This window comes from Neophocaena asiaeorientalis, unplaced genomic scaffold, assembly GCF_003031525.2.
Source record: "Neophocaena asiaeorientalis asiaeorientalis breed wild unplaced genomic scaffold, Neophocaena_asiaeorientalis_V1.1 scaffold478, whole genome shotgun sequence".
NCBI lineage: Eukaryota > Metazoa > Chordata > Mammalia > Artiodactyla > Phocoenidae > Neophocaena > Neophocaena asiaeorientalis.
The window spans coordinates 2,046,598-2,064,481 of NW_020173200.1; the positions used below are offsets into that span (position 1 = coordinate 2,046,598).

The window sequence follows — 17,884 nt, forward strand, 5'->3', positions numbered from 1 at the left end:
GTATAAAAGCACCCTCACAGGGGCACAAAATCCTGGGGGGACTCAGAGGAAGGAAAGATTGTGTGTGTGTAACCCAAATGTCCCCAAGGCTTGCAACGCTTTGGTGTCACCTTTTCCCTTTACATCCAATCAGAATAGCCCAGTCCCTATTCCGACCCTCTGGGGAGTCCACGCCCTCATCTGTTTTGACTAGGACTCCGGTACATCCTCATGATCACCCCTCAGTCTGAATTCCTGCTCTTGCTAAGTTCTTGATCACTGGATTGCTCACTTTCTGTGGCTGCCATCCTCTCTTGACTCCACAGGTATCATTACCTTTCTCCCTTTGTTCCTAAAATACCATGAATATAGGGTTTTGCTACAGAAGGCCTCTACTGAGTGTTTGGGGATGCTTTAGGGAAGCTAAGCTTTCACAGAATAGGAAGTAAACTTAAAACTGAGTATTAAGCATCACTGTTCTGAAATTTTCCTCCGACAGTCCTTCTACTGGAATTTCTCACTGGTGAAGATTTCTTTCCCTCAGGCTGCTTTCACTTACTAGCTCTCCTCCTTTTTTCTCTGGAGTTACCACAATACACTCCAAAATTCTCATTAATTTCATATTTGGCAAATTTAGCTCTCTAATTCCTTCCTATGCCCAAAGTGTCACCAGGTTGCTTCTGATCACAAAACAGTTACAAGGCCTCTGAAAGGAATGTGAAATTGCATTTTTCTTTTTAAGTGAGGCTTTTTTCCCCATTATATGTAGTTGGGGGATAAGAGTCCCAAGAAGTAATGACTTGAATCACAAAGACAGCTCCAACAGGCTGAGAGTTTGGAGGGTTCTGTGCTTGGGGAAGCAAGGAAGCAGGGCCTGTGGCAGGGTTTGGGAAAGAGTGAAGGGAGAGTCATGAGGAAGAGAGTCCAGGAACAGGAAGATGAGAGGTTTAAGGACTTTAGTTCTAGCATCGAGAGATGAGCCTTGGTCCAAAGGATCACAAAAGGATTTTAAGCAGGGAAAGAATAAAAGCAAATTTGAGCTTCAGAAAAAGTACTGAATAAGGAGAGACCATTTGTCAACTATGGGAATAGCAAACATAACACTGAAAAAGGTGTGGGGAAACCACAGTGCTCTGACACACTGCTCCAGGCGTCAATGGAACAATGGTTCTGGAGAGAAGCTTGGCAACGCTGGGAAAGAGACGGGGAGATGGAGAAACCAAGTGCCCAGAGCTACCTCTCCCGGGCTTTCTGACTGGAAGAAAATGACAGATGTTGGGAAATCTGGGAAAATTGGGAGGGAGAGGGCAAGGGCACAGGCATGGGCCCCTGAGAGCCCAATTCTCTTCCCACTCACTGTTCAGGGATATCACATTAGTAGCTTGAAATTGGCCGCGTGGGAGTATTTATACCACAAAGAGCAGCAAATGCTACCCAATGGGCTCCCATCCCCCAGCCCCAGAGAGCAGTCCAACAGCACACTACTGCCTGAGCCAGTCCGCACCCAGCAACCCCTTGAGTTCTCTCAGCAGCAGCTGCACAGAGATCAAATACAGACTTTGATACGCCAGGGCTTTGGCCTTATATCCCAACAGAAAAGCCTAGGCCTGCTGACCTGGGCTGGACCCATTGGCCCCTGACCAGAGAGTAGCAGATCTAAGTGATCTCCTTTCCTCTAGGGCTATCCCAGTCTCTGTTTAATATTCTAAAAAAGCAAAGGATTGGGGAAGGCATCTCTTTCCAGCTGTGTGGAAGCAGAAAAAACTGGCAAAATGACAGGGACAGGTAGTTGGTCGTCCTTCCACGCAGAAGCAGAAAGGCCCCAACTCAACTCTCTGATGGTAGTAAAGAAGCCCCTTGTCTTGTGGGCCTGCACCCCTAAACACTATTATGCTGCCTCCCTGTACAGGTCATAGGACTTGGTAACACCTGGCTGCAGGCGTGGAGGGAGAATGAAAATTTGAGGATAACGTTCAGGTTCCAAGCTTACACGCCCAGGTCGCCTATGGTGAGATGCAAACATAGGAAGGGAAGATCCGATAGGGTGCATGGGAGGTAGGAATAGCTCTGTTTGGGACACGGTGAGCTTGAAGTGCCCATGGAGCAACAACTCAAGATGTCTAATAAGTAAGTGAGAACTTGAAGTTCAAAAGAGTGATAAAACATTGAGAGTTACTGGTATATAGATGGAATTGAAGCCATGAGACCACTCGGGGAATATGAAGGGGGAAACAAGGACATCTGGGGAACACCAACATTTAAGAGAAAGAGCAAAGAGAGAGAGAAACTGGGAGGGAACGTTACAGAAGCAGGAGGAAACCGGGAGAAGGTGACACATTGCAGAACACAAGGAAGGAGGAGAGTATCAGCACTGCAGAAAGGTTGAGCATGAGAAGGATTAAGATGAGAGACACAGTGAGGTTATTGTGGCTGGTGGAGATGGGATCTAAGTAGGCAGGGACCGGATCAGGCAGGACCTTGTGTGCCTCTAGGAGGTGTTTGGATTTTATTCTAAGTGCAGTAGGAAACCGTTAGGGGTTTTAAGCAGGGGAGTGAAGAAATCTGATTTGCATTTTAAACATCTCACTCCCGTTCTGTGGAGGATCTGCCAGAGGGGTTAAGAATGGAGTTAGTTAGGAAGTTACTCAGTGATCCAGACTTGGACGGACTAGGATGGTAGCAGTGGAGGTGGTGCAAGTTGGTGCATTTTGAAAGACTATCTGGCAGGACTTGCTAATGAATTGAATGTAGGGTAAGAGGAAGACAGGAATCAAGGAGCACTGAGGTTTTTGGTTTGATCAACTGAGTAGATGGTGGTGCCACTTACAGTGTGGGTAAGACTAGAGGAAACAAAACAGGTTTAGGGGTGGAAACCAGAATCAAGAGTTTTATTTTGGCCATCGTTAAGTATAAGATGCCCATTAGACACATAAGCGGAGATGCCAAGTAGGCAGTTGGTGATCCAGATCTGGACCCCAGGAGGGGGAGTCGCAGCTAGAGATATTTTGAAGCCATCAGCACATACACAGCATCGAAGCCATGGGACTGCATGAACATTAGAGTTGTTTCCCCTCTCACCTGACCCGGCAGAGGTTGGGTGGCCCTTGATTGTGGTCTAGGAGAGGCATCCAAAGTCACCCCCGTTGGGCAAAGGAAGCTGGTCCTTGGAACTTGAGAACCGAACAGGAATCGGGACAAACCTAGCCTCAGGGACTTCTTGCAGAGAAATGGTGCGAGAGAAGCTAAGACTTCACAGGGGAGCTGTAGGTTTCCATGCCCCTCCTCCTACCCCTTCCCACAATTCTCTGTTAGTAGCATTAATTCAGGAGGAAGAGAGGAAAGTGATATTGAGGATACTAACTCTGTAAAGCCGGGAAGGGGAGCCCCAGCTGAAGCCAGAGGGGCTAAATGTGGGAGTTAATATGGTCTACACTGGCCCCATGCCCTGCAAGAGTCAAAGCTCCTGAGAATCGGCATAAAAGCTACCAGTCAGAGCAGTCCCAGGAGGGGGCCTGGGCTACAGAGAAGGGATCACACCCACTCTTCCGCTACTGATGTGGAGATGAGCTCAAGCTGGAGGGCTGAGACCAACCACCCCTTGATTCTGAGCCAACCTGATGAAAGTACTGAAGACCAGAGCTTCTCCAGCTTTAATATGTATTCGCATCACCTGGGAATTTAGAGCGAGCGCAGATTCTGTTTTAGAAGGCCTGGGGCGGGGCCCAAGAGTCTGCCTTTGTAAGACACTCCCAGGGAACGCTCTTGCTGCTGATCCATGGACCACGCTTTGAGTAGCAAAGGATGAAAGGCAGCTGTGGAGGGTCCCCACAGTGGAGAGTGTTGTGTAGTTCCAAGGAGAACGTGTTTATCTGTGCACAAAGTGACAGAACCTATTAAAGTGGAAACAGCCACCATTTTGTCACAGTTGCAAGGCAGACAGTCATTTCTTGGCAAATTACACCTTCCAGCGGCACTGGTATGGTTGTTAAGCACTTGGGGTCTTAAGCTTGATGTCCTGAGTTTTACCTCTCAGGAGGTGTGTCATCTTAGGCAAGTCTTTATTTGCATCTCAGTTTCCTCATCACTAATGGAAATAATAAGACTATCGTGAGGGTTAGCTGAGTCAGTAGATACAAAGTGCTTAACACATGGCAGCATTGTAAGTAGCACTCAGTAAATGTTGCTCTCCATGCTCATAATACACCCTTCTACAGCAGTGAACATGGACACACATAGAGGCTTACTCTGCTTTTGGTACATGGTCAAAAAAATGTAACCCCCCCATCTCCCTCCCACCAAAGGTCTGTATCCTCTCTTTCAAATTCCTCCTACCCTCCTGCCCACTCCCACACCCCCTCCCCTGGCCCCCGGCCCCAGTGTGGTCTGGATGGGCCCCACAGGGGCAGGGACAGGGACAGGACGTGGGGCTGTATCTGACAGGAACCTGAGGGGCTGGCCCGGGAGGGGATTGGGGCCCGGCTTCCTGCAGGGAGGATGGGCTAAGGCAGGCACACAGTGCCGGAGAAGATGCCCTCCTGGGCCCTCTTGGTGGTCATCTCCTGCCTCCTCCCGGCCCCCCAAAACCTGGCACAAGTCACCAGCCAAGGTGAGGTATGTGGAGGGTGGAGATCACCTATACCCAGGAAGAGGGAGCCCTGGGAGGGGGATGTGCAAAGTAGGAGGCTCCCATCGGTCCCCGACTCTTGCCCACAAACACACCGGGGAGGACCCAGAGCCCAACTCACCAGCTATTCCTCAGATGCCTCCTTGCTGGCCTCGGACTCAGAGTCCCTGAACTGTTTCTCCCGAACATTTGAGGACCTCACTTGCTTCTGGGATGAGGAAGAAGCAGCGCCCACTGAAATATATCAGCTGCTGTATGCCTACCCAGGGTATGTGTTGCATCATATATATCATATATATGTACCATGTATGTACCACTCCCCTGTATCTGTCCTGTACATACCACAGCTGAGCCCCATTCCAGTAGCTTCCCTGCCTTTGGCGCTATCAGAGGACTCCTCCAAGTACATGCCCTAAGTAGCCACTTAATGAACAGATGTGCTTTGGATATACCCAGCTCACACCCTCCACATAACCCCTAATCCCACCCAGGCACTGAGAAGAAAAATGGCAGTATTGGAAATAGAACTTGGGTTTGGGCCCAGACCTGGGTCCTCAGGGCTGAACAGGTGGCCGTGTAGGTAGGATGGACTTCTCCTGTGCCCACAGGGAGAAGCCCCGTGCCTGCCCCCTGAGTTCCCAGCGTGTGCTGCCCTTTGGAACCCGGTACGTGTGCCAGTTTCCAGCCCAGGATGAAGTTCGCCTCTTCTCTCAACTGCACCTCTGGGTGAAGAACGTGTTTCTGAACCAGAATCTGACCCAGCGGGTGCTCTCTGTGGATACTGTGGGTACGGACCATCCTCCTGTCACCCTGGCCCCCCCTGTTTGCTGCCCTCAGGCCAGCTCCTAGAATCAGACCGAGCTGTGCTCTTTCAAGACGATGTGGATGTCCCCCCAACTACCAGACCCCCAGAGGCACCTCAAGACCCCCTTCTCATTCCTCTTAGCCTCAGCATCCAGAGCTAGACTTCATTCCACACCAGAGACATCCTGACTTTCCCATCATTAACCTATTCATTGACTCACTCATTCATCAGTTACAGAATACCTACCATGTGCCAGGCACTGTGCTAGGTGAAAAGGATGCACAGATGAAGAGACATCCCTGCTCTTGAGGAGCACTGAGCCTAACAAACCTGCAATGAGGTCACTGTTCTGAGGACAGGAGAACAGGATAAGGAGCCTCCCTGCCCTGCCCCAGGGGCTGCCCTCAATCCAGCCTCCAGTCTCCCCTCTCCACAGTCCATGGGTTGAGCTGTAGACTGTGGCCCCCAAAGAGTTCTCACATGCCCTGTCTCACCTTCAGGCCTGCCAGGTCCCCCCAGCCTCATCAAGGCCATGGGAGGGAGCCAGCCAGGGGAACTTCAGATCAGCTGGGAGGTCCCAGCTCCCGAAATCAGTGAATTTCTGAGGCATGAACTCCGCTATGGCCCTAAGGATCCGAGGAACTCCACTGGTCCCACAGTCACACTGCTGCTGTCCACAGAAACCTGCTGCCCAGCTCTGCGGAGACCAAACCTAGCCCCAGCTCCGGACCAGTCTCCATGTGCTCAGCCCGTGATGCCCCAACAGGATGTACCCGAGCAGACCCCCACAACTAGAGAAGTATCCCGGCCTTCTTCTGCTCCGCCTCCTGATCTCCTACCCACAGTTTTGCCCCCAAGAAAGGATAGGCCATACTTTGGGGATTCCAGACTGGGTTGGTCCTTAGAGAGTTAGTATAGGCTCTGATTAGGAGCCATGTCTATTTAGGGATCTCCCACTTTGGGTCATTCATACCAACAAAATCGAGAGCTTCAGGCCTCCAAGTTAATGGGGATTTCCCTAAAAAGCCCTGAACTCCACCTGAAACCCACTGACCTGGCTCCCAGTCTGTGTGCATATCTATCCAGTGAAGAACTGAGTGTCTCTCCACAGGCATGTTGTGGGGCGCTTCAAATATAAGAGGTGGAGGCTCTCTTGGCTGAGAGGCAGACCTAGTTCTGAGGCTGGGATTCTTCTCCCAAGGCTCCATCTCTGACAGTGAAGGGTGGAAGCTGCCTCATCTCAGGGCTCCAGCCTGGTAACTCCTACTGGCTCCAGCTACGCAGCCAACCTGATGGGGTCTCCCTCCGCGGCTCTTGGGGATCTTGGTCCCTCCCTGTGACCGTGGACCTGCCTGGGGATGCAGGTGAGTCAACAAAGGAATGGGGAGATGGGGAGGAGATAGAAAAGATCTCTAGAGAGGCCTGGGCCAGATATGGAAGCTCTTCAAACCATGGTCCTTCCTGATGACCTCAAACTTGCCACTGGACAGAATGAACTATGTTCAGGGAGAGAAGACAGAATAGGAGTAAATGTTCCAAGTTACGTGTGTAAAGATGATCTGGACACCCTATAGAGTAGGAGCACATGGGCTCTGATGGGACTTCCTTCTCTGACCCCAGTGGAAATTGGACTGCAATGCTTTACCTTGGACCTGAAGAATGTTACCTGTCAGTGGCAGCAACAGGACCATGCTAGCTCCCAAGGCTTCTTCTACCACAGCAGGGCATGGTGCTGCCCCAGAGACAGGTGAGAACTGAACTGCTGACTGAGCTTGATGTCATGGGAGAGAAGCACAACGTTGCAGAAAGAAGGGAGAGATTGTCCTGGTCCTCTTCACTCCCCTCCCTTGTCCGCCAAACCAAACAGCCTCCATGCTCTCATCCTCCAATGGGTATTGTATCTTTTCAACCTCTCTTCATACTCGCTGGGAATGCCTTGGTTTCATGCAGCTTTAATCATGTCACCTGGACCATTCCAACAGCCTACATTCTCATCTACCTCCGATTTACCCCCCATGCTGCTGACAGACTGACTTTTGTTAAACTCAAACTTTGCGTGGCCTTTCCCTACTCAGATACTGCAGCTTTTCACTATCTATCAGATCCAATCAAAACTTCACCTGGCCTTCAAGAATTTCCACCAAACACCTCACTGATCTGTCACTTCCTTCATATCGAGTATATAACCAAGTCTTACTGATTTTACCTGTTAAACATCTCTAGAATCTGTCCACTTTTCTTCTTCACTGCCATCATCCTAGTACAAGCCATCATCATCTCTCACTTAGGCTATTGAGAAGTCTTATGAACTGATCGCTTCTTGGATCCTCCAAAACATTCTCCACACAGGAGCTGGAGTGAGTTTTTAAAAGTGCAAAACATAGGGACTGCCCTGGCGGTCCAGCGGTTAAGACTTCGCTTTCCAATGTAGGGGGTGCAGGTTCGATCCCTGGTCGGGGAGCTAAGATCCCACATGCCTCGCGGCCAAAAAAACCAAAACACAAAACAGAAGCAGTATTGTAACAAATTCAATAAAGACTTTAAAAACGGCCCACATCAAAAGAAATCTTTAAAAATAAATAAAGAAATAAAAGTGCAAAAATAAATACAACATCCTCTGCTTAAAACTCTTCCAAGGTCCACAGCTTCCATTGATCTTAGGACAAAGAAGAGAACACTACTGTGGCCGTGTAAAGTTCTAAAAGGCTCAGCCCCCACCAATGCCTTCAGTTTCATCTTGTACTATGCTACCTTCTGTGCTCTGTGCTCCAGTACTGGCCTATTTTTGTTCCCCCCTACCTGCCATGTCCCCTCCTGCCTCTGGATCTTTGCACATGCTGTTTACCCAACTCTCCTATCTTTACTTAACCTTTATTTATCCTTCAGATCTCAACTCAAATGTCACCTCCTCAGGGAGCCCTCCCCTGACCTTCCTCCTTAGGTCCAATGGCACTATTATACATCCTTGTTGTACCACGTACCTCTCCTTCTTAAATACTTATGATAGTTACAATTTTACATTGATACCTCACATAGTTTTTTTCTTTTGGCTGCGTTGGGTCTTCGTTGCTGTGTGCAGGCTTTCTCTAGTTGCAGTGAGTGGGGGCTACTCTTTGTTGCAGTATGAGGGCTTCTCATTGCAGTGGTTTCTCTTGTTGCAGAGCACGGGCTCTAGGTGCGCGGGCTTCAGTAGTTGCGGCACGTGGGCTCAGTAGTTGCAGCACGTGGGCTCAGTAGTTGTGGCTCGTGGGCTTAGTTACTCTGCTGCATGTGGGATCTTCCTGGACCAGGGATTGAACACGTGTCCCCTGCATCGGCAGGCAGATTCTTAACCACTGTGCCATCAGGGAAGTCCCATGGTTATTTGATTGATGACAAAATTCTGTCTCAGAGCTCCAGCTGAGAAAGGCTGATCTTGACTAGACATGATCCATGAGGACAAAGTCAGTGTCTGCTTTTACTCACCAATATGTTCTCAACTCACACGGTGCCTGGAATACAGTAGATGCTCAGTAAAAAAAAATTGTTGAATGAATGAATAATGAAAAAAACCACTATTAACAGTTTTAATGTATTCTTCCAGATTTTATATGCATTTACATATGTCTATACACAATTTTCAATATAAATTGGATCACATTATATGTATGATTTAGTAACTTACCTTTTTACTTAAAAATATGTCTTGGAGATCATTACAAAAAGATGTAACTCATTCTTTTTAATAACTGCACAGATTTCCATAGTATGGAGGGGCCATGGATGGATCAAAAGGTGGCAAAACCAAATTCACATATTCCCTACCAAAACCTGCTCCTCCTCTTCTTGTCCATCCTGCTATCAAATCAGTTTTCCACCCTGAATTTCTGCCATTTCTACACCCTCCATATCCAATCAGAAACGCTTGTCATTTCTACCTGTACAGTATCCCTTGAATCCATCTATTTCCCTCTACCCCAACTACCACAACCCTACTTTCAGATCCTCATAACTCTGCATGTAAAATACCATAACATTGTCCTAATAAATTTCTCTGCCTAGTGCACCCTCACAAGTCCTCTCTTACAAACTGCAGTTAGAGTGACTTTCCTAAAGTACAAAGCTAATGATGACAATTCCTGTTTAAAATCTTTAAGTGTCTCCATCATTACTGCAAGATTAAGTTTACACTCCTTAGAAAGGCAATAACGCCATCCATGACCTTGGTCTGCTCACATTTACCACTCCCCACCAGACCCTCTATGCTAAAAGCATTCTGCACCACTGAGAATTTCCCCCAGAGTACCATATCTCTTATCTGTGCACAAGCGTGTGCCTGGGATGTCTGTCTGTCCCCTTTGCCTGTCCTGTTTAGAGTCCAGGACTCAGTCTAAGCACTGCCTTGTACGGGAACTATCCTCTGACCCTCCCCATCTGGGTTAGATGATCCTCCTTGATATTCCCAAGCCAGCCCGTGCACATCACAGAAAAATATCATCTGTTTGTTTTTCTACCTTTCCCATTGAAATGACAGGTCCTTGAAAATTATTCCTCTGTGTATTCATAGGGCCTATCACAGTGCCTGGCACATAGTATCAATTATTTGTTGAATAAATTAGTAAACATAAAAATATATAAAATGATAAATAATTTTAGTAATAGCTACCCATTTAGGGGTTATAATCAGGAAGGAGACAGGATTTATTTGTTCAATAAACAATTATCGAAGGCGACTATGTTCCAGGCACTGGGGATAGAGTGACAAAACAGAAAAGCTTCCGGCATTGTTGCGGCTTCCATTTTAGTCGGGAGAAGGGAAGAGGGGGTGAGAAACAAGTAAAGAAATAAAGGAACAAGGTTATATGATAGAGACTAAGTGGGAGGGTGGGGGAGGGGTGCTAATTTCACCTGAGTGGTCGGAGAAAGGCTTGCCAAGGACGTGACAGGTGAGCTGAGATCCAAGTGGCAAGAAGAAGTGAGTCACGTGAGATCTAGAGGCAGGGCAACCCAGGGCAAGGTGAGCTGCAAAGACAGTTCACCTGGTACGTCTGCTGCACAGAGAGAAGGCCTGTGCGCATGAAGGGTGGTAAACTGGTGTGAGAATTGTAGGAGATGAGAATGGGGAGGGAGGGAGGAGAATGGGGAGGGAGGGAGGAACTCAACCGTATGGAGTCCTATAGGCTCTGGTATGGAGTTTGGATTTTATTCCAAGGGGGATGGGGAGTCCTTGAAGGATTTTAAGCAAAAGAGTGACATGATATGATTTACATTTCGAAAAGATGTTTCTTTGTGCAATTAAAAAGAAGTAAGAGTGGAAGCAGGATCACCAGTTAGAAATTTGCCTTAATCCAGGCAACGGATAATGGTTTCATCTAATGCAGCAGGGGGTAAAGATCAAAATAAATGGACAGATGTGTCAGATATTCTGGACATTATCAGATCAACATTTTGGAACTGGTTGCTGTGTGGAGAGTAAACTGAAGGGAGTGGCAGAAATGGAGGCAGAAAAGCCAGTAGGAGGCTGTCGTAATAATCTATTAGTAAAATAACATTTAGAGGTGACTAAGAGGGCCGCCTGATGAGAACAGGTTAAAAACATGTTTTCCTCCAGAAAGATGAAAGCTCTTTAATCTCTGAAATAATACCATTCAAAGTAGGCATTATTAACCTATTTCACAAATGAGGAAACTGAGGCAGAGATAAATCAAGTAATTTGCCCAGAGTTATACACCAATAAGCCAAGACCTGAACTCTATAGCCCATATGCTATTTTCCTATCTCATCTAGCTCTTTTCTTAAGAAGAGGCTGGACACCAAAACAAACCTCAGAAAACCAAACATTAGGACATGGGAGAGAAAGCCCTGCAGGCCCATCCAAAGAACAAGTTAGATTATAATCCAGTTCCCTGTGGGATGGGGGATATGAGGATTAGTCTCTGAGGCAAGCCTGATTCAATGACTCTATGGGACTGATTCGTAGGGACCCCGTCTGGGAGAAGTGTGAAGAGCAGAAGAAAAATCCAGGATCACAGCCCTCCCAGTTCTCCCGCTGCCACTTCAAGTCACGAAATGACAGTGCTATTCACATCCTTGTGGAGGTGACCACAGCCCAGGGTGCCATTCACAGCTACCTGGGCTCCCCTTTCTGGATCCATCAGGCTGGTAAGAACTTCCTCCCCTTCTCCTCCCACATAGTTCCCACCTCTACCATATCTGACCCCATGCCCAGGATCACCAACTCTGATACTTCTGACCCGTGGCCCTGGTGACATGATGTTTCATGCACAGAAGGGCTTAGGCCAGTCCCTGCTGACGTCCCTGTAGTGCTCATTCCCACTCCAAACTTACACTGGAGGGAGGTCTCCAGTGGGCAGCTGGAACTGGAATGGCAGCATCCATCACCCTGGGCAGCACAAGAGACCTGCTATCAGCTCCGATACACAGGAGAAGGCCATCAGGACTGGAAGGTACAGTCAAGGAACAAATGCCCCCAGACCTCATCATCAGGGTATCCCTGAGTTTCACTGTATCTCTTATCAGGAGTGAAGGTGTCTGTGTATTCACGTCTGAGCTTGTTTATCTATGTTTTATCTGATTCATCTGGTGTCTTAATCTCTCTTTGGCATCTGACATGCTGACTACTCCTATTTAAAATTTTCTCCTTCCTTTGCTTTTGGGATATCAGTCTCTCCTGATTCTCATACCACCTCTCTGACTGAACCTCCTCGCTCTTTTCCTGGCTCCTCCTTTCTACACTTCCTTAATAGGTTGTGCTTCCAACAGTCCCATCCTAGACTCTTTTCTCCTCTAGATAAATATATACGCTCTCCCTAAGTGAGTGCTTCAACTCTGTGGTTTCAATGACTATACGTTAACCATCCCAAACTTATCATTCCAACACCCATATGAAAAGGAACTTCTATACCATAGGTGAATTATGTAAATTTTTGAAGTCTCAGTTTCCTCATTGGTGAAATGGGGATAAAGCTATGTACTTTCCAGAGTTACGGTAAAAATTAAATATATAAATATTTAGCATACTGCCTGGCAGATAGAAGGTGCTCAATATTCATTAAATATTAGTTTCTTTCTTTACTTTTATTCTCATTCACCACATGTATATACAACTTCTTACCAGACAGCTCTATCTAAAAGCCCCCAGGGCATTTCAGACTCAGTATATCTAAAACTGAACTCATCTTCTTCCCCAAACTTATTTTACTTTTTTACTGAAGTATAAGTTACATAAAGTAACACAAATCTTAAATATACCACTGATTAATTTGTACATGTGTATACAGCCATGTAACCATTACCCAGATCAAGACAGAGATTACTTCTAGCACCCCAGAAGCGTCTCATGCCCGCAGGTCACATACGCAGACCCTCCAAGGAAACCACTACTCTGACATTACCACTCATAATTTCTGACTGTTGTTGAACTAATAAAATAGAACCATACAGCATTTCTTCCTCAGACTTACCTCTCCTGTTCCTTGTCTCTGACAGTGGCACCAACACTTACCCAGTTACCCGAGTCTGGAATTATCTTTGACTCTTCTCCCTTTTCCCTTCCCTCTATTTATCAACAAATTAGTTGAGTTTATTGTACTAATCGGTCTCATGTCCCTACTACCGCTGGCTTAACCTCACCTTTGACCATCCAGCCGGCCCGTGCATGCGCTCAGTACACAGAACACTCTGTAACCTCCAATCAAGCAACTCAGGCAGCATTACACTCTTCTTGGTGCTCCCGTGGTACCTTACTTATATCATTATTATTGCACTAATTATTTCTTGTAACTATTTACTCGTTTGGGTGTCTTACTCTTCATGTTTGCTAACTGATCAAGTTAATAATGTCTCCCTGCTTGTACACACGATTCTTGTTCCCTGTGCTTGAAATCTCTCCTCGTACCCCCAGCACCTAGCACAGTGCTGGCATCCTCTACTCAGAGGATGTTATTTGTGGCCTGGTCTACGTGGCTCCGAGTATCTGAGCGTGTCCGGGGTTTCCATCGGCCAACCTGGTCTGGTGCGTGCCTGGTCACTGTGTGTGTACCAGATCTCTGTCGGTTTATCGTATGTATATGTGTCAGGATGAGTAGTACTCTGTGTAGATGAGTCTGTGTGACGGGGGTGTACCGCGCCAGGCTGGGCGAGGCCGCAGGCAGGGCGAGGCTCTCTGTCCTGGTGTTCTCTCCAGCCAGCTTCCGCTGGGATGACCGTTTTCTGCCAGCGAGGCTCTCTGGGGGAAATCCCCGGGGACTCAACGCGGTAGGATTTCGGTCAGATGCCGAGTTCTAGAGGCCCCGACGCCGGCCCACCCGGACCGGGAGCCTGACCACCCGCCCGCTTCTCCTCTGCGCAGGTGCTGGAGCCGCCTCTCGGGGCCCAGGGAGAGACCTTAGAGCTGCGCCCGCGCTCCCGCTACCGTGTACAGTTGCGCGCCAGGCTCCACGGCCCCACCTTCCATGGGCCCTGGAGCGCCTGGTCCGACCCAGTGAGGGTGGAAACCGCCTCCGAGACCGGTGAGGGCCGAGCCAGAGCAAAGGCGGTCAGCGCCTGCGCGAGCGGAGGGGCGCCGGCGCAGCGAGGGGCGGGGCCGCTGCCGAGCCGACTTACCCGGCGCCCCGGGGCGGAGGGGTGGGGCCTGGTGGGCCGGGGAGGGGGGCTCCTGCCAGGCGTGGCCCCCCGAGATCTGACTGCTTTTGTCCATTAGCCTGGATCTTTTTGGTGACCGCTCTGCTCCTGGTGCTGGGCGTCAGCGCCCTCCTGGGCCTGCTGCTGCTGAGGTGGCAGTTTCCTGCGCACTACAGGTACAGCTCCGGTCAGGCGGGAGACGGGGCCGTGGTCCGGGCGAGGCCAGCGGCCTCTAAAGAAGCATCCCCGCGTCACTCTATGTCACCCGCTCTCCGGACAGTCCCACATCCACACCTGTGGCGTCAGCTGCTCCCAGCGCGTCTTCCCCGGGAGTCGCACTGCCTTCTTACACTCTAACATGCCCACTCTACGGGACACCCCAAACAGGCCCACCTTCTGACTCCTCATCTCAGTAACAAGGCTACTGTCCCCCTGTCACCCAAGCCGGAACACTTAGGCGCCACCCTCGCCCTTATCCAGTCTGGTCCGGTCATTCCACCTCGTAAAGCTCGCTCAAACAATAGCCCTCTTTCTCTAGCGGTACAGGCACTACCTGACTCACCAAAACGGAGCCCCTTCTCCCTCCAGTCTAGCCTCACGCAGCCATCAGAATAATCTTTCTAAAACTGCACACGTGAACTTGTCACTCCGCCTCCTTAAGTCACATTATTAGCGCCCCAGGATAAAGTCCAGACGCTAGAATGACAAGGAAGGCTGTGCAAAATCTGGCCCCTGCCAGGATTTCCACCCTCCCACCATGTGCATCAGCCTTGCCAGACTGTTGGTGATTTCCTCCCCAAGTCAAGAGATTCTACTTCTCAGTGCCTTTGCACATAATGTCCCGTCTGCCAGGAATATCCTCCCTGGATGACTAATACCCATTTATCTATAAATAACTTTCTTCCCCAACTCCTAGGAAACCTTTCCTGACCTTCCCCTATTGGCTACTTTCTTTGTGCCCCAATGCAGACTTCTTCCATAGTACCAGAAGCATTTTACTGCATTCATTTCTTTATCTGTCTTCCCTATGCTTTACTTGGTCATCCTTAAATCTATAGCACAGGGCCTGCTAAATCGCACACACTTAAATAAATGTTATTAATGAATGACTTGTTGATGTGGGGAGACTAAGGCTGAGGAGAAATGTCATTGGAAGTTATAAACATGAAGGACAGAATCCATACCACCTCAGTCCTTCAGTTGGTAACATCTCTCGATTCTTAAAGACTCAGCTCAGAAGGTAACTCCTGCACGTGGCCTCTTTAGATGACCCTAGGCTAGATTAGATGCCCCTCTTCTGTGCTGCATCTCTCCTTGAACATGTCTTTGAGCTTTTAATCCACTCATATGTATGAGAGGACCGCAATGCAGCCTCTATGCAAGTAGCCAGCTCCAACAAAAAAGTTGGGAGAGAGGAGGGAGGTGATGCTGCTGAACCAGGCGTACTCAGTTCCTTTTCCCCAATTTACCAGATACATCACTCCTCCTTCCCTGGAGAGATACGAGTGAGGTCACAGAAGAGGCCTGAAATGTCGTTCAGCTAAAGTCCCTCCATGTGGAAATATGAGCCTAAGGAATTGGAGGTTCCCCCAACATACCTTAATCCACGTTCTTCCTGGAGAGACCACCTTCCCCAGTAACTTAATAAAAGCCCCATTGGTTCTCTCCATTCATTCATTCAACTAATTTCTTGAGAACCTATTATGAGCCAGACACTGTTCTACACCCTGGAGCTACAGGAGTGAGCAAATAGACAAACTCTTTGCTCTCATGGAGTTTACATTCTCGTCTATGTGATATATATAAGGATCTAATAAATACACAGTAAGTCAAGTGCTATAAAGAAAAGTAAGCAGAGCAGGAGACAGAGAGTGATGGGGAAGGGAGGTGGTTCTATTTTAGGGCAGTCAGGGAAGCCCTCTCTGTCAGGACGATGTCTGAGCAGAAACCTAAATGAAGTGAGGGAACAAATCAAGTGTTCCAGGCAGAGAGAACAGGAAGTGCAAAGGCCCTGAGGAAGGAGTGTTTGAGGACACTCAAATCCCTTTTTTGAACCTCCGTACTGCTGAGTTCCCTCCACCACCAGAGGTTTCCTTTTCACCTATGCTCCACTACCTTACTTTACCGCCTTGACTACACTGTTACCTCTCCAAGCTTGCTCCCCCACCTCACTGCCTCCCCCCACGGCCCCCCCTCAGGGCTCCCCTCCTAACTCACTCCCACAACTCAGTCTCCTTCTCTTCCTTCTCCTCAAGGAGCCTGAGGCATGCCCTGTGGCCCTCAGTTCCAGACCTGCACCGGGTCCTAGGCCAGTACCTTAGGGATACTGCAGCCCTGAGTCCGGTGAGTGCACCCCTGCTCTCCATCACCCACCACCAGCCCTGTGTGGAGCTGGATCCTTGCCCTACCACACAACTTTTCCAAGGCCCTTGCCCACCAGCATACCATCCCTGGGCCCTACCTCCAGCCGAACCCTCCTTTCTACACAATCCAGGTCCTGCTCCCACAGGACCTGCTCTAATCCAGACCCCTTCCCCCGCTCTCTCATCTCTCCCAGCCCAAGGCTGCAGTCTCAGATGCCTGTGAGGAAGTGGAACCCAGCCTCCTTGAAATTGTACCTAGGTCCTCAGAGAAGACTCCCTTGCCCCTATGTTCCTCCCAGGCCCAGATGGACTACCGAGGATTGCAGCCTTCTTGCCTGGGGACCATGCCCCTGTCTGTGTGCCCACGCATGGCTGAGACAGGGTCCTACTGCACCACTCACATCGCCAACCATTCCTACTTACCACTCAGCTGCTGGCAGGCCCCTCGCTCCCAGTACCCTGGACAGATCCAAACCCTCTAGTCCTTCCTTCTGAACTTCCCTACCCACCCCATCCCAACAACACAACCATCTCAGACCTCACATCCTTCCCGGTTGTCTACCCTCCTAGCTGGGCTTCATAACACTGATCTTTCAGTACTGCTGCTGACATAAATCCAGGACAAGGCTCATTTGAGTAAGCCCCTCTAAATTTCACCTCCTTTCTCTCTCCTCTTTAATGCCAAACTCCTTGAAAAGGAGTCTCCACTTCCTGACTCCCATTTGCTCCTCAGACTACTTCAATTCATTCCCCTACTACCACTCCGCTAATGAAACTACTCAGGCAAAACTCACCTCAAATTTTTCTCATCACAAGATCCAATCAGATTTTGTTAATTCTCAATCCATTTGATCTCTCTGTTGTCATTTGTCATGGTGACTACTCATTTCTCCTTTAAATTCTCTCCTCCATGGCTTGCATACGTCACCATCTCTCCTGGCTCTGCTCGGGCCTTTCTGAGTTTACTAATAGTTAAGAGCATAGCTCTGGAGTCAGAGCTGGGTTCAATTCCTGTCTTTCCCATTTGCTAGCTGTATGGCCTTGAGCAAGGAAAGTCTTTGAGCCTTAATTTTCTCATCTATAAAACAGGGGTAATAACAGAACCCCATAGAGTTGTAAAGAGCATTTAGTGAGATAATCTAAGTAAAGCACAGTAACTAGGACATAGTAAGTTTTGATATGTCTAAACTATGGTAATTATTCCTTCCTAATCTTATCCTGGAATCTCTTCCACTCCTTAATTACTGCAGTCCCTCAAGAGTCCATTCTTAACAGTCTCCAATCCCATCGGTTCTCATTGCCTTTCCTATATGCTGACCATTCCAAAGTTCTTATCTCCAGCCCAGACCTCTACTACAGCACCTGTAATGGTTTATGCAAGTAACCGTTTACATGTCTGTCTTCTGTTACTAGATTGTGAGCTCCTTGAGGGCAAGGGCTGTGATTTATTTGTCTTCCCTCCGACCCCCACCCCCCAGCACCTGGAGTAGT

General features: G+C 48.6%; 1 protein-coding gene across 1 annotated transcript; it reads left to right on the plus strand.

Moving 5' to 3' along the window:
* Positions 1-4,506: 4,506 nt before the first annotated feature.
* On the plus strand, positions 4,507-17,884 carry MPL (MPL proto-oncogene, thrombopoietin receptor). The gene is made up of 12 exons (XM_024744759.1): positions 4,507-4,585; positions 4,739-4,871; positions 5,212-5,390; positions 5,909-6,207; positions 6,610-6,772; positions 7,029-7,155; positions 11,368-11,549; positions 11,712-11,854; positions 13,759-13,918; positions 14,110-14,206; positions 16,286-16,373; positions 16,588-17,884. The coding sequence occupies exons 1-12, from the start codon at positions 4,507-4,509 to the stop codon at positions 16,873-16,875; spliced, it is 1,938 nt and encodes a 645-aa protein (XP_024600527.1). The 3' UTR covers positions 16,876-17,884.

Coding starts and splice junctions, on each gene's coding strand:
- MPL (XM_024744759.1), top strand. CDS start 4,507: ATGCCCTCCTGGGCCCTCTTGGTGGTCATCTCCTGCCTCCTCCCGGCC. Junction 4,872..5,211: donor CTGCTGTATGCCTACCCAGG/GTATGTGTTGCA, acceptor CTGTGCCCACAG/GGAGAAGCCCCGTGCCTGCC. Junction 13,919..14,109: donor GGAAACCGCCTCCGAGACCG/GTGAGGGCCGAG, acceptor TTTGTCCATTAG/CCTGGATCTTTTTGGTGACC.